The sequence below is a fragment of the Gossypium raimondii genome, chromosome 7 (genome assembly GCF_025698545.1).
Source record: "Gossypium raimondii isolate GPD5lz chromosome 7, ASM2569854v1, whole genome shotgun sequence".
NCBI classification, from domain to species: Eukaryota; Viridiplantae; Streptophyta; class Magnoliopsida; order Malvales; family Malvaceae; genus Gossypium; species Gossypium raimondii.
This window is the reverse complement of record NC_068571.1, coordinates 2,462,345-2,485,238: the sequence shown is the minus strand read 5'-3', so window position 1 is coordinate 2,485,238 and position 22,894 is coordinate 2,462,345. Positions and strand designations below refer to the sequence as shown.

General features: G+C 33.0%; 2 protein-coding genes and 1 long non-coding RNA gene across 5 annotated transcripts; 2 read left to right on the top strand and 1 right to left on the bottom strand.

The window, feature by feature from the left end:
* The first annotated feature begins 568 nt into the window (after nt 1-568).
* LOC105765532 (serine carboxypeptidase-like 46) lies at nt 569-3,648 on the top strand. The gene is made up of 9 exons (XM_012584699.1): nt 569-791; nt 1,245-1,349; nt 1,777-1,872; nt 1,984-2,162; nt 2,255-2,542; nt 2,750-2,883; nt 3,067-3,159; nt 3,270-3,387; nt 3,469-3,648. The coding sequence occupies exons 1-9, from the start codon at nt 569-571 to the stop codon at nt 3,646-3,648; spliced, it is 1,416 nt and encodes a 471-aa protein (XP_012440153.1).
* Nucleotides 3,649-10,484: 6,836 nt separating this feature from the next.
* Nucleotides 10,485-12,689, top strand: LOC105768238 (uncharacterized). Of its 3 annotated transcripts, none has more exons than XR_008197660.1 (3): nt 10,502-10,878; nt 10,982-11,139; nt 12,083-12,689. It is a non-coding gene; the product is annotated as an uncharacterized LOC105768238 (long non-coding RNA). The 3 variants fall into 3 exon arrangements; XR_008197659.1 differs by having other exon boundaries at nt 10,507-10,878; nt 10,982-11,122; XR_008197658.1 differs by having other exon boundaries at nt 10,485-10,878; nt 10,982-12,689.
* A 1,877-nt stretch (nt 12,690-14,566) lies between these two features.
* LOC105765540 (uncharacterized) lies at nt 14,567-18,010 on the bottom strand. The gene is made up of 6 exons (XM_012584710.1): nt 17,446-18,010; nt 17,315-17,389; nt 16,690-16,809; nt 16,293-16,388; nt 14,857-14,985; nt 14,567-14,616 (listed from the first exon to the last, which is right to left on the bottom strand). The coding sequence occupies exons 1-6, from the start codon at nt 18,008-18,010 to the stop codon at nt 14,567-14,569; spliced, it is 1,035 nt and encodes a 344-aa protein (XP_012440164.1).
* Nucleotides 18,011-22,894: the final 4,884 nt, after the last annotated feature.

Sequence of the window (22,894 nt, the reverse complement as noted above, 5' to 3'; positions counted from 1 at the left end):
CTTCTACAATTTAGTTTTCTTTTTTTCTCTCATGAAACAACTTCCAACATCATAAATTTTGAACCAAAATCCAAACAACTTTCTTCTATGATCTTTGACATCGACCATTAGATCAGCTTGGATATGAGATATGTTCTTCTACTCATCGATGGCTACTGTTTCACCATATAGATCGTCGAATCGTCGCTTGAAACTCACCAGGTAGACTTTAGAAAGAAAAAGACTTTACAATCCAATGACTTAACTGAAAACATTCAAATAGTTCAATGATATTTTGTAACTTTTTAAAATTGAGTGATCAAAACATGAACTTACTAATAATTTAGTGACATTGGATGTAATTTATCTTTATTATATTTATATTGTGTAATAGTAAAAGAATCAAAATTATATAATCTACCTTGAATTAAAATATATATATATATCAATTCAGATACGAGACAACACGCCGATTCCTAGAAACTTACAAAAACAAGAAATGCAAGAAGCCAGGACTTTAAGCCTAGGCCTTGTATATATATCTATAGATCAAATCAATGTATTGAAAATTGTCTCAATCAACTCAATCATGGGTGTTTGGTTCTTATCGTTGTTGTTCTTCTTTTTATGTTCAAAGGTGAGGTCAGAACTGATACCATCGTTGCCAGGACAACACGGCCACCTTTCATTTAGACAATATTCAGGTTACATTGTAACAGATGCAGAACATGGCCGAGCTCTTTTCTATTACTTTGTCGAATGTTCATCCAATGAAGATGTACTCCACCCTTTAACATTGTGGCTCAATGGAGGTTTTTAACCAATTATCTTATTTCCATTTCTTTTCTTCTTCTTTTTTTTTTGCTTTAAATAAAATCTAGATTATATAGATTAGTCGGACCAGTTAAATCGAGATTAGTGACATATTTAATCTAAAAATTATATAAAAATGAGTAATAATTGAAACTAACAAAAATCGAATATAGTCCGAGTTAGATTATATTTTTATGTTTTAATTTTATTTGTAAAAATTAGTGTTGAATGCAATTTTTAGTTAAATATATATTTAATATATATTTTTAAAATAAACTATATATTTAATATTTATTTTGCATAAATTAGTATTAAAAATATAAAATTATATGGGTATGTACAAGTTTATTGGTTTAATGGATTCAATTACTGAAAAAAAATAAAAAAATATTAATGACTTACTGATATTATTTTTTTAATAAGAAATTGATGTCATTAATTGTTTGATTTAGGCCCTGGTTGTTCATCACTTGGATTTGGTGCATTCATGGAAAATGGTCCATTCCAACCAGGAGAAAATGGAACTCTTATCAAGAATCCTTATTCATGGAATATTGGTACATCAACTTTACTTTTGTATACATATTTTTAGGTATCAGGTAAGGATTCGGATTATATTATTTTTTTATTTAAAAAATAGGTAAAATAATCTTTGTACATTAGATTAAAGAATAAATTGATCATTTTGTTAAAAATTTTATTCATTTCTAATGCTAAAAACTAATCCTTATACATCAGCATGAGGTACACATGACACGTCACGTGTCATTGTCTGATTATTCTATCAGTCACGTCAATTTTTAATGGTACAAATGAATGAAATTTTTAATTGAAAGAACTAATTTACTTTTTTTAGCTTACATACATGGATTAATTTACACATTACTTTAATAAATACAATCTAACTTTTAGTACATAGGTTTTACTCATATATTCAAGGTTTAAATTCCTTATTATTTATTAAAGAATTTCCTATTATGATAGAATCCCACATGTTATACCTGGAATCGCCAATTGGAGTTGGATTTTCGTACTCCAATACTAGCAAGGATTACATCGATTGGAATGATACACAGACAGGTCTGTATTTTCCTTAACCCTACTTCATATTTAGAAATTCTATGAAGAAGGGGTGAAGCAAAAAACTATGGACTGATCCTCATGTGATGATGATTGTTTTAATTGTGGCAGCTGAAGATAACTATAGGTTTATTTTGAAGTGGTTGGAAGAATTTCCCCAATTCAAAGATTGTGACTTTTTCTTAGCCGGTGAAAGCTATGCAGGCCACTATATCCCACAACTGGCAGCCTTATTAGTGGAGCACAACAAGAACCCTAACGTGGAACCAGTCAACCTCAAAGCCATTGCTGTAATATACAAATGATACGGTTATCACCTTTAAACCTATCAAAATTCATTAGTTTCAAAACTTAAAATTCGATTATTTTCTTCAATTTATAGCTTGGGAATCCACTTTTGGACCTGGACATCAGTGTACTGGCCGGGGACTACTTATGGTCTCATGGTGCTATATCAGATGAAACCCTCTTCTTGGAGAAGACGGTTTGCAATGATTCCAAGTATATGCGAGAATACGTTCATTCACAATGGTCTCAAGGGTGCAATGATGTGTTCAATAGAGTTGCAGATGAAGTTAGTCTCGACGTGGGATTCGATGATCTTCTCTTGCCAGTTTGCACATCTTCGAGGAACGTCGAGCAATTTAAAGTTAGAAGCATATATTCAGCTGTATGTCTCCTCCTTCCTATATATATTATTTGGACTCTTCATTTTGGGAATTTTTTTTAGCCCCTCCCAAATACTAAATTATTTTATTTACTTCTTAATTTTTAATTTTGACCCTTCACTTACTTTCAAGTATGAGTAGCATTTTTATATAAGTATCAAAATAGCAATATGATGAGATTGATAATTTTGTTTTTAACACTTGTGAAGGTTGGTAAGAGAGAAAAGAAGGGTGATCCATGTCTTACAGGAAGAATATTTACCTACCTTAATAAGCCTGAAGTTCAAAAGGCACTCCATGCCAACACAACTCACCTCCCTTTCCATTGGGATTTTTGTTTAGGGTAATTTTCTTTCTCTTTTATATTCTGATTAAAATCTTTTTTCTAAATATTTAAAATTTTGATTGACTTGATCGATGCAATCGATTGGACAGGTTTGATGTTTAATCTGCTTTTTAACCTATTTATACACAGGGTTTATTTAATATTGAATAGTATAGAGAGAGTAAAACTAGGGTTTTGCAGGCCTCTTGTCTACCAAGAAGAGAACATAGACATGAACCTTATTCCTCTTGTCTCAAGTCTTATCAAGAAGGGTATTCCTGTCTTATTGTATAGGTATATTCAATGCCGTTTTACATAATTTCTTCAACATTTGCTAGTTGGTGCTTCATATTTTAATAATTGTAATGTTTTCTTCTTCTTCTTCTTTTAAAATATTAAAATAGTGGGGACCAAGATGCAAAAATCCCACTTACTCAAACAAGGATAATTGCTAATAACATTGCAAAGGAATTGAATCTAAGTCCCTTTTCAAACTATGGCACTTGGTATGACCAAAAACAGGTATTACCTAAATCTCTCTGGGTAAATTAAAGATTGCAATCCTTCAATAATTTTAATTTTTGCAACATTGACTTATTGTAGGTTGGAGGATGGACACAATCATTTGGTGGAGCAGATGCAAATGGGAAGAATGTAACATATCTAACATTTGCAACAGTGAGGGGTGCAGCTCATGAAGTACCTTTCACTTCACCTTCACAAGCCCTCACATTGTTCCATTCATTTGTGAATGGAATTCCTTTACCTAGGCCTTCCAGTTGAACCCCATTGTCTCAATCACTTGCTTTTCTTTCTTCTCACAATAAATAAGGATGAGTTTATTCCAAGACTAAAATAGCTTCAAATCTACATTCCCAAATAAATCTACTTCTTTTTCATCTGTGTTTCAAGTTTTTGTTAGAAGGATAAGTGAGAATGGTTTTGAGGAGGGGGAGTTGAAAGCAGTTTCATTTTTTGCTAAGCCCATAAAATTTTAATAAAAATAACAACCCCTAAATAGAGATAGGATAACATGCATGAGATTATAATCCTCAAAGAAACACAAAATTTGCCAATAAATAAAAGGTATAATATCAAATTTAGTCCTCAACGTTTACTTTTTTTTCTTAATTTGGACTTTATTTTGTTAAATTTGACCACCAGCCTTTTTAAAAAGAGTTGAATTGTTTTCTTTAAAACGAAAATATTGACTTAAATGTCAAATTTTTAAATATAACAATCTGCATGGCAATTCACATATACTTTATACTATGCTTTTTGAATTTTTAAGAATTTTATATATATATATGTATATTTTTTTTGAAAATTAATTTTTTAAATATTTTTAAAATTTTAAATTATTTGTTGACATGTCATGTAAGACAAATGGTGTCATGTCAGTATGAAGTACATGTTAACAGGGGCAAAGCTAGAAAATTTTTTTGAGAGGCCGGAATTAAGTTGTATATTTTTACGATGGTTAAAATGTAATTTTGCCATTTTAGTAGTTTATATCTTTACAATTTTTAAAGGATTAAAACAATATTTTATCAATTTTGGGGGTCAAAGTACAATTTTACCATTACTAATTTAAAATTTTATAAAATATAAAGGGCCTAATTTTTTTTTCCTTTTTAGGGAGGTCGGGACCCCTAGCTTCTCCACTGCACGTTAACAACTATGTGGATTGCCATGCAAATATCGTTAAAAAAATTAATATTTTAACTTTTTTTTAAATGTTAATAACCAAATTTACTTTAAAAAAATTAAATAAAGAAAATAATATTACAATAGAGAACACCAACCATTAGCAGAAAATTAGAAGTGATAAAATATTAGCACATCCCCAGAACAATATGCATACAAACATGTCAAGAACAGCCTTTTAGGGCCCTCAACAACCTCAAAGACACAAACACCATAGCAATTAAAAGATAATTGTGATATTTTAGTAGGGTATTCACCTTCCCAAAAAATAATTTAGGTTGGAATTACAAAATCACTTCTAATTAACATAATTCAAGTAATGCAGAAAATTCAAAATTTACAAGAAAAAACTTTTTCAAATTAGTTATTATTGTTAGTCCTTTCTATAACAACCACTCTTTATAATAGCATTTCATTATTATAGAACCGATTTTTATGTTTTAATGTTACTTTTAGAACAACTTTTCATTTATAATGGTAATGACTTTAAAATATTATTTTCTGAATTAACTCTCTATAACAACATCTTATATTAAATTTTAGTAAATTTAGTTTTATTCTTAAATGAAATAAAATAATAAAATCAAGTCAAGATATTATTTCAATAAAATGTTTAAACTTTATATAAAATATATATTAATAACATTTTATTAAATGAAAGTAATCTTTAATAAATGGAATTTTATTTGTAAATTTTATTAAAGATACAATCTAAATCTTACTAAAAAATCATTGTTACTATATTATATTTTTAATTTGAATTTTTATAAAAAATATGACCTAAATATAAAATATTGTTGTAGATTGTATAACAGTTTCTTTCTATAACATCCAAAATTTTGATAGACTGTAATACCCAAATTGTGAAATTTTAAAAGTTAAATTACTTATCACGTTTTAGTCCATAAAATTTGTTTTCCCTCAAATCATTCAAAAATAAAAATTTAGAAGCAAACTTTGAGAAAATTGTTGCATAAAAGTAACATAAAAGAAATACAAGAGAAGATGTAGTGGGCCACCCGTTTAGGCCCGAAGGTTCACTCGAAAAGTGGTAGGGTTTGGATAAAAATATATGTTTGAAAATAGATTCAGACAAAAAATAAGGCCCATTTTCTAAACGGGATGGGCCTCAAGTAAGAATTTTTTATCCAAACTTGGCCCGACCCGAATTTGGATAAAAAAATTTCCTACTGCTATTTTGCTGCCATTTTGCTATTATATTACTAATATTTTTTTTTGTTATTGTTTGTATATTATATAACTCTTATTATATTATTAGTTTTGCTATTATTTTAGAGGCATTTGCTTGCTAAGTTACAGTTATTTTAGTGTTATTTAAGTATAAAGATTTTTGTAATGTATTTTTATTTTGTTGAGAAACATTTATTTTAATATTTTTAGTGCATTTAATGCATTATATTTTTTAAATTTTTATGTAAAAAATATATATTTTTAACATGGATAGACTAGGTCGGGTTGAGCTTGAGTTTAATATTTTTATCTAGATTGAACTTGAATAAAATTCAAGCCCATTTTTTCAACTAGGCCCAAGGCATAAAAAAACAGACCTACAACTTTATATTGGTCCAACCGTTCTAATAAAACTCTAATTAACAACAAGCTCTCGCACCATGAATCAGTCCCCAAATCCATCCCTTCAAGGAATTGTTGATTCTTGCTGTTAATTTTGAAAAAAAAAAAAAATCATCACATACCTTAGACTCCAAAGAGCTGTAAATAAATTATTGAATCGTCAGTTTCCCTAGTTTTCATGCTTTCTCTACTCTAATAATTATTTTCTTTAGATTTTTAATATCTAAATAAAAAATTGCAATCTTTTGTAATACCCTAAAATCATCGTGCTATATACTGAAAATATGTATCGTGAAAAGAGATATATTAGTGATACTAGAGAAGGATAATGGATACTGGAAAAAGTTGAAACAAGTTCTATATTGTGAGATATTCATCTTGGGTGTAAACTAAATTGTAAAAAATGAAAAACATTAGGTTAAATTGTAAATATTCAAAAGTTGAAGGGTTAAAGTGAAAAGGTGAAAAGGTTTAGGGATCAAAGTTAGAATTATCTAGAAGTGTGAGGGTGAAATTATAAATATTAAAAAGTGTCAAAAGAAAAACTAACCATTAAAAAATCATTTTAGATAAAATTATTAAAATACCCTTGAACATGTGTGTTTACTTGATGGAAATGGAATTGCTATGCAAATATTTGGAAAAATAATGACCCTTGGATCTTGATGGAAATAGTGAAGAAAAATGATTCATTGGATTTTGTGAAAAAAACTTATTGGATTCTTCATGATTAATCAACTAATACACAATTTAAAAATAATTAAAGATGTTTTGGCTCCTCGTTAATTATCCAAATTTATATTAAGGCATTTAATTTTATGTATAAAAATAAATATGATTATTATTTGATACATTGATAGTTTAACTTTTTGACTTCACAAGTGAAGTGTTTCATGTATATATATCAACTACTAAAAATACACCAAGGGTCTGTTTGTTTGCAGGAAAACATTTTTCGAAAAATATTTTCTTGATTTTTCAGTGTTTGTTTGACTGAAAACATTTTCCAAGACACGGGTAAAATGAATGGGTTTTAGGGGAAACTGTTTTACGGATTTCATTTCTGTAAGATATTTTCCGGTTCCTTCATCCAAGTAAGGCTCCTTCTCCTTCCGTTCTTCATTCCTTTTCCTGCTTCCGTTCTTCATCTTCTCTTCTAGGTAAAAATCCGTCGCATATCTTCTCTTCTCAGCATATTCTGTTTCGTTTCCTCTCTTTCTCAGGCCAATCTACCATGAATTCTTCGCTGGAACTTGGCTTAGGGTATGGCATAAAGCTCTTTTTTTTCTTCTTGTTCTTTACTTGTTAACACTTTTAACGGATTTTATACCTGAAATTTGTTGCCTTTCTTTGTTGCCTGTAACGAAAAATGTTGATGTTGTGCCTTCAATAGCAACTGCACCTATAGAAGGTGAAACAAATAGTAATGTTTTATCTTTGAAAAAGAAAAAAGGTAACCAAAAAGATGCTATGGTCAATGTCGAAACCATTTTATTTTGAAAAATGGGAATCAATTTTGAAAATGGAGTGGGAGTCGCCACCAATATTTTATTTAGATGTGATCGGATCACCTTGAAAATAATTTTAGGTCTGCGAATTTTGAGAAAACAGGTTCGGGAGTCGGTTACGCACGAGGAAGGGTTAGCACCCTCGTGACGCCCAAAATTGGTACCGAATTGATTGTTTAATGTCTTAATGTCGAAATTTTGAAAAGATTTGAAAATACGATCCTTTTATCTTGAATAAAATGAATTGGATGATAAGGCCCACTTATTTCAAAGAAATAAATTGTCACACTCAGTAAGTTAGAGTGCAACATTTCCAATCCTTAAAATTAAGTTTATCTTTTGACTTTTAAAACCTATGCATTTTGAGAAGGATTTCCGATTATTTGGGTCAAATGAGAAAATCAAAACCCAGTAAATTAGGGTTCAATTTCACAAAATTCCTAAATATCGAATATTGCCTTTATTTTTATTCATTATTTAGGAAAATCCTCGTCTCGAGAAAACAGCATGTCATATTCAATGCGTTAGGACATAACGTATCGAATTCCCGAGAACGAGTTTTTTATTTGTGTGTTAATAAAAAGGGATATTCGGTTTCTTAGATCCCGAGGAAGATTGGAATCCAGTAAGTTAGGACACAACCTTTTCGAGGATCCTAAATTTCGAGTGTCACGTTATTTTGAAAGACTTTTGAATAAAAATGCTTTTGATATTTAAATGATATGAAACGTAACCTTTTAAACAGATAAAATGCGATAGAATGATAATGTGCAATGTGAAATGATAATTGGTAAGCCAAAATGTACATTACTGAATACAAACAATCGATTGATACAAACAAACAATATGAGCAATAGTTGCATGTAAATATTAACATTAAAAATTAATGAATTAAAATCAATAATATACATATATTAATTTACACGTATATATGAAAGTATACATATAAAGAAAAGTAAATACACATGTATGAAAGTTAGAAATAAATCAAAATGAAGTTAAAATAAATATTACATAAAATAATAGTATCTAAATAAATTTTAAAGAAAACCAAAATGCATAAAACGATATATGTATTAATTTGAACAAATCATAAATATAAAATGATAATCTTAATATAAATAATAATATATATATCCAAATATACAAGAGGTTGAAATAAACAAAGTATGTAAAAAATAGGGTTTAAAATAAATACAAAAACTATTTAAATAAGTAATAAAAATAAATAGTACATGACAATGAGTTTTAAATGGATAATGTAAATCGATTTAAAGCCACTAGTATAGGATAATTTTTTAAGATGATTAATATATAAAATAAGATAATACACAAAGCAACTTAACATAATAATTTACAAGGAAAATTGGAATAATCATGTAAAAGTTCAAGGTAATATATATAAGAGAAATAAAAATAAAACCAATTAAAGATAAACAGAGGAAAGAAGAAAAAAATCAAACTAAGTAATATGTATATGCTAAATAAAAATTATAAGAAAAATATGAAAAGCAGTATTTAATTTAAATAATAGGATAATAGTAGTCAAATAAATTAATAAGTAAAGTTTAAAGAAAATAACAATGAGTATAATATAAAGATAAAAATAATATTAACGTAAAAATATTAAACGGATTGATAAATCATAAACAAATCAATTAAAAGGACTACATCGAAATCAAAACTAAATTACAAAAAAAATAAAATAAAATAAAACAAAACGAAGGGCCAAAGTATAATGCGCGAATAACATGGGGGTCAAATGGGAAATATTCCCTACTCCCAAAACGCAGCGCTTTTAGCGTGGACCAAAGCATGATCAAGTCAAACATATAGGACCATAATTCAGAAAATAAAGAAGGATCGAATTGAAACCACGAAACAAATCAGAAGGGCTGATGGTGCAAATGTCCCTTCCGAGACCAAAATGCGCGGGTCTGGCCGCACTCGAGTCGGGTCATCGGGACTGAGCCAATACGGCACCGTTTTAGAGCCATTGAAACAGGTCCTAAACGGTGTCATTTCTTATACCCCACATAAACTAAAAACAAAACCATAAAAATCCTTAATATTTGATTACCCCTTTTAAACCATCAGAAAAAAAACTAAGCTCCCATTTTTCCCTTCTGTTTGCAAGATATGCCGCCTCAGACCCCATTATCCCCGTCCGAACTCCGATTACGGCGGAGTAGACCAGGATTCGGCAGCACACCAACCCCAAGTATGAGTTCTAAACCCCCCTTTTATCTCCCCTTTTTTACTATCAATCGATCAAAGAAAATAAAACGAAAAGCAGTGAAAAAAATTAACTCGAATCACCTTTAAGAATTTTTTTTTTGTATATTGAATGTGTCCAAAAAAAATGCCTTTGCCCTTTGTTTTATAGGCCGAACGTAAAAAGAAAAAAGAGAAAAAAATAAAATAAAAATACAATCATTTTTCTTTTCTCTGCTGTGTTGTTTTCGTCTTCTTTGCAGGTACGGAGGCCAGCTAGCGTACGGAGGTGGTGGACGTGGCACAGTGTGCGTGGGGGAGGCGTGCGTGGTAGCGGCGCAGGAGGCTCTTGTTGCTACTAGGGTTTTCGGTGTTTGGGAAAGTCTGGGGCTAGGTTGGGTTTTGATTTTGGGCTGTTAATTTGGGTTAACGGATTGGGCCACGTTGGGCCTGTGTATTTGGACATTAAAAACTGGACACTTTATGGGACCTTTATTTATTTGATATTTTTTCATATCTGGGTTTTAATAGTTGGGCTTGGGCCGGGTAAAATTTGGGTATTACAGTCAAGCCAAAGCCCATCAGACAGATCATGACTGATCGTGAGAAGCATAATTTGAGCACAGAATTAGAGTTTTTGTTGGGAGAATTGCCTGAAAAAATTGTTGACTTTCTTAAAGAGCAGAGTTCTAGTGATGGTCAAATGGGTGAGGATGAGATTGAGATCGATATTGATGCTCTAAGTCATGAAACATTGTACAAATTGCGTAAACTTTTGGATGACTATTTGCTGGCGAAGCAGAAAAACCAGGCAAAAGCTGAATCCTGTGAAATGGAGGCATCCTTATGCATCTATCTCATCCTTTGGCGCCTTTCTTTTTCTTTTATCCAAAATGCAACATTGGCATTTATGATATTGCTTTGTCTTTTCTGTTTTGGTAGCTTCTTAATGAGTTAGGGTTTAGCAATTCATCTATGCAGCCGTGTAAAGGTAATTTACCAACCTCTGTGCATTTTTGGATTTATTTACAGATAGCAAGGTTGTAGTAAACCAAATTATTGCAGAAACTAATATTTCTTCTCTTTCTTGTTAGGTAATGATCAAGTTGATGAGGTCGTAGATATAGTTGGTAGCAGTTACCCTCCAGTAGCAATAGAGAAGGGGTTAACCCATAGAAATAGCAGATGCAGTAGTTCCAGTGGATCCAGTGGTGAATCAAGCTCTTCTTCTAGTGGTTTGTACAATTATACTGTAATGAACTTCTCCTTTATTTATTATGCTTAAGAGATCTTGTTTTCGAGCAATTGTTGTGTGTTTGAGCATGCTATTTCTGCTTTATTATTGAAGAAAACTTAAAAGGAAATATATGTTTTGGATATGGGAAAATATATGTATGGAAAAAATTCTATGTGAAAGTTATCTCTACTAAGAGTTTTGATTTTTGTTGAGCTCTTATTCACAGTTTTGTAGATCATAGTTTGTCTAAGTCAAGTTGTTTTCTAGCTTGAGATCATTCTTTGATGCTCTTCATTGTTGTTGAGTGGTTGATAAAATGTTTCCATGTTGTTGTTGTGTTTTTTTTTTGTGCTATTCCACGCTTTTGTTAGGTTTCTACTCAATTCTGTGTATTTTTTATATCTATCCTAACGTGTAGAGGACTTGGATTAGAACTTAATCTTTAGGTATTTGGCTTTTGGCTTTTTCCTTTTTGAGGATGACTCCCAAATATATCTCTGTGGGAGATGTTCATTGATGGAATTGAAATATCAATCCTTTTTCAACAGTTAATTCTGCCCATTTGCAAACATATTCTATCATTGTAACATGCTTACCCATCTCTGCTGGCTAGTTTATTTTATCTCAGCTGAATTTAGATAACTTGATTCCCTTAAATTAGAATAGGGTGAAACTATGGAGATGAATCCTGAAACTTGGGGATACAAGATGAAAGAAAGAAACGAGAATAGTTTTTGAGTAACAGGCCAGCTTTGTTTATGATAATTTGTTCACCGTGTGGAACTTTTGACTGAAACTCTTGCTATCAATTATGCAATTTGTTATCTTAGGTCTTCATGCAAATAATAATGGTCACCATTTTTCTGGTTTTTAGAGTTCTCTCTAGTTAGAACCATTTTTGTTAATTTTTTTTTGCTTGAGATTTGATGCCCGCTGCCTACTTTCTACTTCATGTTAGTGATGCAAGTTAAATTGGGGACCATCTAAAACAAGCTATAAAATCACGTGTTATGAGGATTACGTGGGACATACTTCATAGCAAAACTTAGAGATATCATTGAATCTGAGTTTTGCGAGACTGGTTCCCTTGATGAAGCAATCAAACTAGTAAAGCAATGCGGGGGAATCGAAAGGGCACAAGAGTTGGCAAAAGAGAAAGTTGATATTGCAATCAAGAGTCTCCAATGTCTTCCTCAAAGTGATTTTCGGTTAGGGCTTGAAGATGATGTTTAATCTAGAAAGGATTGATTAGTTTAACTAATCCAAAACAAGCAGCATGATACATGACAGATAAACATGGCATGAAGTTGAAGCCTGTACCAATATAGAACAGCTTTCTTAGGATATTAATTGGTTCCTTGTCATTGGTTGTATATTCATACAAGGCTTTGAGCTTGACTTGAGCTCCTAGTTTCAATGTTTTCAAATTATACATTTGTCTGAGAAAAAATAATTTCTCTGTTAAATTAAATTGATGAACAATAAAAATTTTGTGGTCATCAATATTAAGCTAATAAACTTCCATTATGTATACAAGGAAAACCTATGTTATAGGGGTTTCTCTTTTCTTCTTAAAGTATTTGTGTTTGACGTTTATCTAAAAAAGTGTGAATAGGCTTTGGTTGTTTTCAATTTATGACGGTTAATATTCTAGCTTAATAATTGAGTATTATTATATATTTAATTTGATTTATTTATAATAAATAAATCATTGTAATATGTGTAAAACAATTTAAAATATAAATTTATTAATATATGTAAAAACAACTTTTCCGAAAAATATTTTCAAGAAATCTGCCAAACAACAGAAAATATTTCACACAGATCATCCAAACACCAGAAAAGCAAATCATTTCCAAAAAGTAAATCATTTTCCGGAAAATATTTTACTGGCAAACAAACGGAGCCTAAACTTGAGAAACACTGAAAATGGAGTGAAAAGTTTAGAAAAAAATCAACCCAAAGGTTATAAAACAATCCAATCTCACTAGTTTCTTTAGTTTTTGGTTTACTAGTTTCCTATGTTATCAAATCCGCCTACTTAGCTCATGCTTGTCCTCAAGCATATTGTTCTTTCAAACATTAGAAATCATTCCATAATTTATTAAAAATCGAGCTTCTTTTCTGTATCCATAATCAATGCAAACAACATAGTCAAAAATAAGTAAATGCTCAGAATATATAGTTTGATCAACAGGTGTCATAAAGCTTAAATATGTGAACTAAATCATTTCATTAAATTGAGTTTGAATCCAAAAATTTGCAAGGTATTATTAATTAATCACGCATTTAATAAAATTTTTTAGATAAGGTCAAACCTTTTTACGTGAACTAGGATGACAATCCAAGCACCCTATCTCGGTTACTCAGTTCAAACAGTCTTTTTTTTTTTTGAAAGGTGACGGTGGGGATTTCAAGGATGGCGTCAGTTAAGGTGGTGGGAATGGTGGTTTGGGTGTTTGGTGATGGAGAAAAAGAAGAAATAGATGAGATTGTGCTAGGGGAAGGGAGGAGCGGCGCTGTGAGAAAGTAGGTCGGTAATGGGAGAAGTGGCGAGGCCGCGTCAAGGTGGTGGTGTCCTAGCTCGACGACAGTGAATGGATGAAGGGGAAGAACAATGGTGCTTCGCAAAGTGGCGTTCGGCGACGGTGGTGGCAATGGTAGGACAATGGCGACTCATGAGGTCCGTGCCCGACGGAGATTGCGAACGGCGATGGTGCTGGCGACACTCGACGGCGGCGGCGGCGGTGAGGTGTTGTGTTTTAGGAGTTAGGGTTTTTTTCTTTTTCTTTTTGGAGAAGATGAAGAAGAAAAAGGTTTAGGAATTTTAGGAATTTTAGGAACTTTGGGTGTTTGTTTTTTCTTTTTCTTTTCTTTTTTTCTTTTTCTTTCTCTCTTTTTTCCTTGTGGCCGGTTTAGGCCTCTTGTCTATTTCTGTTTCTCTCTTTTTCTTAGGCTTGTTTGGGTGTTGGGCTAATTTTGGGTTTATTGTGTGGTTTTTTTCTTCATTTGTGTTGGTATTTGAGTATGGGGTAGGTAGGTTACATGGGTTGGTAGGTGAGTATTAGATTTGGGTTTTGGGGTTTTAATAAAGGTTAGGGATATTGGGTTTCTTTTATTTGTAGGTAAATAATTGTCACCATTTTGCACGTCGTGCCCACGCCACCATCATTATCCAACTTTCGAAAAATTCACAACCTCCATTATGTTCCTGAAAACATCAAATTAACTGGATTAAATAAAAATTTATTTATTTATTTACAATTTAAATCTTACTTAAACTCAAAATAAAATAAATGAAAATAAATTTGGGTTGCTTCCCAAAAAGTGCTTTTGTTTAACGATGTTAGCTCGATGATCTGGAAATTTATTTAACCGACTCTTCGAGGACTAATTCCTCAACCATGTGGACTTAAAAATTTTCGTAGAAAGGCTTTAATCACTATCCATTGACCTTGAAAATTTTTCCGGATTCTTCACTTTTAACCTCGACTGCACCATGTAGAAATACGTGAATAATAACAAAAGGCCCTAACCACTTAGTTGGAAGCTTACGTGCAAAGATTCTTAGTGTAGGGTCATAAAGTAATACTTTTTACCCTACCACAAATTGTTTACGGGTTATCTTTTGGTCATGGTATGTTTTGATCTTATCCTTATAAATTTGGGCACTTTCATACGCTTCTCGTCGAATTTCCTCAAGTTCCTGAATATGTAACTTACGATGCTTACCTGCAGCTTCCAACTCCATGTTGCATTGCTTGACCGCCCAAGACGCTTTATGTTCTAGCTCAACAGGAAGATGACACAGTTTACCAAAAATTAGTCGATAAGGAGACATACTTATGGGTTCTTTATAAGCTGTACGGTATGCCCACAGTGCATCATTTAGTCACAAACTCCAATCTTTTCTATCTGGCTTAACTATTTTCTCCAAAATCAACTTGATTTCCATATTTGACTCTTCCGCTTAACCGTTTGATTGAGGGTGTTAAGCCGTAGCGACTCGTTGCACTACCTCGTATTTTTTCAAAAGTGTCGATTACCTTATTACAAAAATGTGTTCCCCGATCGCTGATCAATGCTCACGGTGTGCCAAACTTGGAAAAAATATAACTCTTTAGAAAATCGACTACCGTTTTGGCATCAGTATGATGAGTGGCTTTTGCTTCTACCCACTTTGATACATAGTTAACAGCAAGTAAACTATAAACATTACCGTATGATGAGAAAAAAGGTCCTATAAAATCAATGCCTCGTATATCAAATATTTCACATACATGTATAAGGGTTAGAGGCATTTCATTTTTGCGGCTCAAGTTTCCTACCCTTTGACACTTTTCGCATGTTTTATAGAATAAATATGCATCTCAAAAAATATGTGGCCGATATAGTCCCCATTCAAGTACTTTATGCATAGTTCGTTTAGGGCCAAAATGTCCACCACATGCGTAAAAATGACAAAAAGATAGAATTGATTTTACTTCAGTTTCTACAACGCATCGTCTAATTACATGATCGGAACAATTTTTCCAAAGGTAGGGGTCGTCCCAAACATAGTATCGCGACTCACGTTTGATCTTATCTTTTTCAGATCATGATAAGTTAGAAGAGATTATACCTGTAGCAAGGTAATTCACCATGTCTGCGTACCAAGGGAAAACTGCCTGAGTAGCAAGTAGACTTTCATTCGAAAAATTGTCTTTAAGTGGTGTAACATCCTTCGATGGAGGTATTCGGCTCAGATGTCAGCTACCAAATTTTCGTGTCCTTTCTTATCCTTTATTTCGAGATCGAACTCTTGCAAAAGTAATATCTACCTAATAAGCCTTGGTTTTACTTCCTTTTTCCAGATTAGATATTTAAGAGCTGCATGATTAGAGAAAACAACAATCTTAGTCCCTAATAAATACGAACAAGATTTTTCCAAAGAAAAGACTATAGCTAAAAACTCTTTTTCAGTAGTCAAGTAATTGCTTTGGGCAGCATCCAAAGTCTTAGATGCATAGGAGATAACGTGTGGTACTTTTTCGATTCTTTACCCAAGGACTGCTCCTATGCTATGGTCACTTGTGTTGCACATTATTTCAAAAGGATAATTCCAATTTGGTGGTTGAATGATAGCTGTTGAAATGAGCTTATGTTTGAGCGTGTCAAACGCATATTACATGATTGGTCAAACTCGAACTCCTTGTCCTTCTGTAAGAGATTACAAAGCAGTTGTGCAATTTTTGAAAAGTCTTTAACGAATTGCTTGTAGAAACCTGCATGACCAAGGAAAAAACAAATCTCCCTCACAGTTGTAGGGTATGACAGTGAGTTAATGATGTCAATTTTTACTTTATTGACAGAAATTCCCTTGGCAGAAATGATATGACCTAGGACTAATCTTTTATCCACCATAAAATAGCATTTCTCATAATTTAGAACAAGATTAAATTCTAAGCATCTTTCCAAAATTTTTTCAAGATTTGACAAACACATCTCAAAAGACTCACCATACACATTAAAGTTCTCTATGAACACCTCAATTATTTTCTCAACGTAATCGGAAAATATACTTACCATTCACCTTTGAAACATGGCTGGTGCATAGCAAAGTCCGAACGGCATCTGTCTGTAAGTGAACGTGCCAAATGGACATGTAAACATCGTCTTCTCTTGATCCTCCGGTGCCACTGGAATCTAGAAAAACCCTGAGTAACCATTAAGACAACAATAATGAGACTTTCCAACTAAACGTTCTAACATCTGGTCAACAAAGGAAGTGGAAAATGATCTTTCTGAGTTAAGGAATTCAACTTTCTATAATCGATGCAGACTCTCCACCCATTTTGGACCCGAGTAGGAACCATCTCACCTATCGAATTCTCAAATATGGTCACGCCAATTTTTTCGGTATTACATGGACTGGGCTAACCCAATTACTGTCAGAAATGGGATAGATCATCCTAACATCAAGTAACTTTTGAACATCTTTCCTTACCACTTCCATCATGGGCGGGTTGAGACGCCTTTGAGCCTCTCTTTTGGGAATAGTATTATCTATAACTTGAATTTTGTGCATGCAAATCGAGGGGATTAACCCCTTAGTGCCGGCTATCTTTCATCCAATTACCTCTTTATAATCTCTAAGAACTCGAACCAAGTTTTCTTCTTCTATCTTCGAAAGTTTACTCGAGATTATTACCGGTAAGGTATTTCCTTTGCCGAGAAATGCGTACTTCAAATAGTTCGGAAGTGGTTTGAGTTCCAACTCTGGAGCCTACAAAACAGATAGTAAAAGCTTAGTTTGTGAAGGAAATAATTCAAAAATTTTACCTGGATTTTTTCGTAATTGTAGTGCCTCCATATGAGCCACTGTTTCACGAACAGACTCTTTAAAGGTTATCCACTCCTCTAGTTCCTCCATGGCATCAAAGTTTAGACTTCTGCAAAGAACAGTACATAATTCATCCTCGTCATGGTATTCTAAATGTAAGTCAATTAAAGGATCGATTATATCAATATTAGAAACATTAGAAATCATGCTAGAGCGGTTCATGGCCTCATAGACATTGAATTTCACCACTTCCCTATCGAACTCCATAGTGAGTATCCCGCTTCGTACGTCAATCTTTATTTGTACGGTACTCAAGAATGGCCTCCCAAGAAGTATATCAGACGAATTAGCTGAATTGTTATCCTCCATGTCGATAATGTAGAAGTCTGCAGGAAATATTAGCTCGTTTACCTTAACAAGAATATCCTCCAGTACTCCCTCCGGATGCACTACAGATCTATCTGCAAACTGAATAATTACACATGTTTCCTTCAAATGATCTGTGTTAAGTACTTTATAAATTGACAAAGGCATAACATTAATTGATGCACCTAAGTCACACATTGCTTTTTTAATACCGACACTACCTATTTTACAATATATGAAAAACATACATTGGTCCTTACATTTGGGGTGGTATTTTCCTTTGTAGAACAGCAGAGACATTTTCTCCGACATTTACATTTTCATTGCCTATGAGCTTTCTCTTACTCGTGCATAATTCTTTTAAGAATTTTACGTATCGTGGAATTTGTTTAATTGCATCGAGAAGAGGTATGTTGATTTCTACCTTTTGAAAGGTGTCGAGGATCTCCTTCTCTTCTCGCTCCTTCTTGCATTGGACAAGTCTTCCAGGAAACAGAGGTGGTACTGCAAATAATTTTTCTAGTGTTGTCTCTATTGGAGCCTCTGTGTCAAGTTTCTCCTTATCTCGACTAGTGTCGTGGGTACGACTCGTGCCAGGCACGGGCTCTAAAACCTTCCCACTCCTCAAGGTCATAGCAGTTGCATTGTGTCGAGGGTTTGGCTCAGTTTGAGATAGTAGCTTACCTTGGGACTCTAAACGGCTAATCGAGAGCACAAGTTGGCTCACTTGCTTATCCAAATCCTGCAAATGCATGTCAGTTTTTTGTTAAAATTTTTCAGTACTATTGGCTAGCCTTTCCACTATGGCTTCCAAAGATGACTTTGGGGGTGGTAACTGTTGATTCGGAGGTGACCTTTGTTGGTACGGTTGATTGAATCGAGTATTTGACCCATAATTTAGGTTCAGGTGATTTTTTCACCCCGAATTATACGAGTTCAAGTAGGGGTCATATTGCCTTTGGGGCGGTCCTAGAAAGTTTCTAACAACATTTGCTTGTTCTTTAAAAATCCTCATATAAAATTGAAAATAAGTTGGTCGGATGATCTGGCTTAGCGTAAATTTTGCACAACCTTGCTAGGCTCGTTTTATCTGTAAGCAAAGTTTGAACAACGTTAGTTAGATTATCAATTTTATCTTCTAGAGATAGAGAACTTAACCCATGAACCCGTCTTGTGGGTTTTGTGGCTGGTTGAAATTGTTGAGAGTTAGCAGCTATAGTTGAAATCAACTCTCGTGCTCTCTGAGGAATCATATTGACTAATACCCCTCCACTTGTAGTGTCTATCATTTTCATTTCCATCGGGAGCAATCCCTCATGGAAATACTGCAAGAGTGACTGTTCAGTCAGTCCATGTTGTGCGCAACTTGCACATAACTTTTTGTACCGCTCTCAGTAATCGTAGAGCGATTCAGCGTCCTTTTGACGGATTCCCACGATGTCTCTCCTTAGTTCGGCCACTCGAGATGCAGGGAAGAACCTGTCAAGAAACAAACAAGACATGCCAGACCCTGTGTTGACAGATCTCGAAGGTAAATAAAATAGTCATTCTCTAGTTGAGTCGGCTAATGAGAAAGAAAAAGCACAAAGTTGGATTTGGTGTTCGGTTACTCCATGTGGCTTCATGCTTGTACACACCATATGAAATTCTTTGAGATGGGTGTGTGGATTTTCATTCTGTAGTCCATGGAATGTGGGTAGTAAATGAATCAAACTCGACTTCAACTCAAACGGCATACCTCCTGCTGGATAGGTTATACATAAGGGTTGTTGTTCATTCGGTGTCGCTGCGAGTTGACGTGTAGTTTGTTCGGCCATCTTGTCTGGTTCGTCAAATAAGAAAATTTCCTCAATGTAAGATATGGTTTTGAATCTGGGATTCGATTGTTTACCGCGTCGAATGACATCTTTCCACAGTTGTTAGGCCAATTTCTCAATTTTTGGTTCAAACTCTAGAGTTTTCGGTTCTGATCTGGTCATAAGGTAAACAAAAAATTAGAAAAATATCTCCAATCCCCGGTAACGACGCCAAATTTTGATGGGCGTCGAAACCACCAAAAATAATTCCTACAAAAATAACTCTAAATAGTAGTAAAAAGTGGTAGTAGGGTCAAGTCCACAGGGATTGGATGTTATAATCAACTTCTGTGTTTAACTTGTGATCAGAATTTTTGTCGTGCCGAAAGTCGTGGCAAAAGTCGTGCCCACAACTCCAAACAGACCTGTAAAGAAAATAAACAAATAAATCAGGGGAGTTTGAAATGTTTAGAAACTACGTAATTGAAACAACATAAATAAATAATTAAATAAAGTAGAAATTAAATTGGAAATTAAATTCAGACTTTGTAATCAAATATAATAAGCCTTAGCCCTAGACTCGGTGGATTCTGGATTTTTGAATCGATCCTTGAAAATTAATTTTCTCTCGTAGCTGGTCTTGGTACGACCTGCAAACCAACCCTTACCAATTATCTAACCGAAATACACGTGTTCTCGATCCAAGATTCCGGCAGCCTTGCACTCTAAAGAACCCAACTTGAATTAACGACCTCAACCGCGTGGATTGTTTAAACCCGATCATTTTTTCCTTGATTTGTTCTCGGAGATCCGAATACAACACGGTCGACTCGTTTCTCCAACTGTCAACAACATGACTCCAACCCAACGTGTACTTTTTGACTTGAAATCGAGTTAACTTTGAGGGATGAGTTGTCAATCCCGATATTTAGGAAAAATGTGAAGACCGATTGGAAGGATTTTTAGTATGGATACGTATCTCACGATTCCCGGTTGAAAAGACCACCGGCCTAAAGCTAAGATGAAATTTAGTGAAGCATGAATTTAGTCATGCTTTGTAGGTTTATGAAAGGTGATTTGATGATAATGGAGGAAATTAGGAAAAGAAAGGACTTGAAAGGCAATTAAACGAATTTTGAAATAACAAAGAAATGGAAATAGAAGCAACAGAATGCTCACGCCCAAATGGGAAGAAAAAGAATAATTTCTCTTAAATTCCAAATGAAAATCAAAGACGTAAAATTAAATATGTCTTTCCTAAGTACATTAAAGCCCTATTTATATACATGGTATTTACTAATTTTGGCTTTAACCACTTCAACATAAAATTAAAATTAAATAAAAATAAAATAGGATTTTTTTTCTATTTTTGGCTTTTACAAAGTCAAAAGAATCTGATGAGTCCTTGGCTTTTTCCATATTTTTTATTCGACCTCATTTTATTGATTGTGTTCCAATTTGGTCCTTTTTCTGCTCGTTTTTTACTCTTAGCGTCCCAATTGCATCCCTAACAAGATTAAAACATAAAAACACTAATTCAGCAGGGATCAATTCAAAAATTAACTGAATTAAACACAAAAAGTCATGCAAATTAACATGTTATCAACAAATTTAAATTATTTTCACCTATATTAAAAAAAATTCTTGAGAAAAATAGAACCCTAGTGTGTTTATTTTTTAATCTAGGTGAAAATAATTTAAATTTATTTTGTAAAATAAAAAAAAAAGCATTCTAAAAGTTCTCGTCCAAATCTCTCCAATTCTAAAACAAACAAATATTACAGTAAATGACCATTTTCTCCATATTAAAAATTAGTTTTACAAAGGTTGGAAATAGAAATTCCATCAAATTGCCCTTTAGTAACTGTCAACTCTTCTAGCTTGCAGACCGACCTCATGACCTCCATTATTATGACGTCGCGACGTTGACGAAGGACTTCTCACTTGTTGGTGCCAAGGCATCAGCACCCCGATCTCAAGATCAGCACGTCGCAACTTATCGAATCGACGTCGCGACTTTAGCAGTCTTTACATCATGGTGTCACTCACTTTCCACATCTCCTTTATCTTGGAATCAATCAACGTCACACCTTTAGAATTCTGATGTCGTAACTTGCCTTCCAGCTTCATCTCCTCAAGCCAAACAGTTTACAAGGTCGCGACCTCCTTTCCATCAATCTCATGACCTATCTAATCATCCTTAGCATCCCAAGAAAGTATCTCATGTTGCGACCTCGATCATTACCACGTTGCGACATTTCCTTGTTTCAACCAATCTTTCAAGTCTTGTATGTCATGGTCCTTTTAGCACTCCTACATAGTCAAGTTAAGCACCATATGAGTATCATTTACCACATAAAACTAAGGTAACATTAGAAACACTAAAATATACATAAAAACACAACTAACACTAAATGCAACTCGTTTAATTGCTAATCAACTAAAAGTCTTAATTGTAGCTAGGCTTAATACATAGATTGTTTCCAAAATTTGACAACTTTTCTCAAATTGACCATTAGATCAGATTGGTCCATAAGTTACACAAATTGATTTCTATGGTTAACACCGTTAGTTTTTTAACAGTTGGGTGACATGGCCAAACACAGAGGTGACATGTGGACAAATAGAGGAGTGGCATGTGTCTTCCTCTTTAATTATTCTAAATTTTTAAATTAAAAAATATATAAAATTCAAAAAATGTAAACAAATTTTTTAGAAAATATAACAAATATATGTAAATTATAAAAATTAAAAAAATTGAAAATATATATAATTCAAAAAAATAAAATAGTTAAATTTTTTTTAAAAATTGAAAAGAATAAAGATTCAAAAAATTGGTCGACATTGACCGGTGAATTTTTTTTAACGTTTAGGGGTCAATCTATATAAAAAGCCATTTACTTAAAAATAAGCTACAATATGCATGAAAAGACCCTAATTATTTATGCCAAATTATAACTCATCATTCAGGATCATCTATCATAGTTTAAAATTAAGTGCATTTATTGCAAATTTTTTGTAGCTTTTTAGAGTTTAACTTGTATCTCATGTTGTCTAGGCTCATCTCGTAGGTGGAAGGACCCAAAAACAAAGAGTGAGCTGAAACAACAATGAGGCCACAATGTGTAACCATAGAAGGTTGCAACCCTAAACCTTAAATTGTTATAGCGTTGATCGAAGTCGAGTCACATCACTAAATCTTGACTTAGAAAAAGTTGTTCATAGACTTGCCTCTACATTGTGACACAAGTTTTAGCTATGCTGCAACCTTCAAGACTAATTGAGA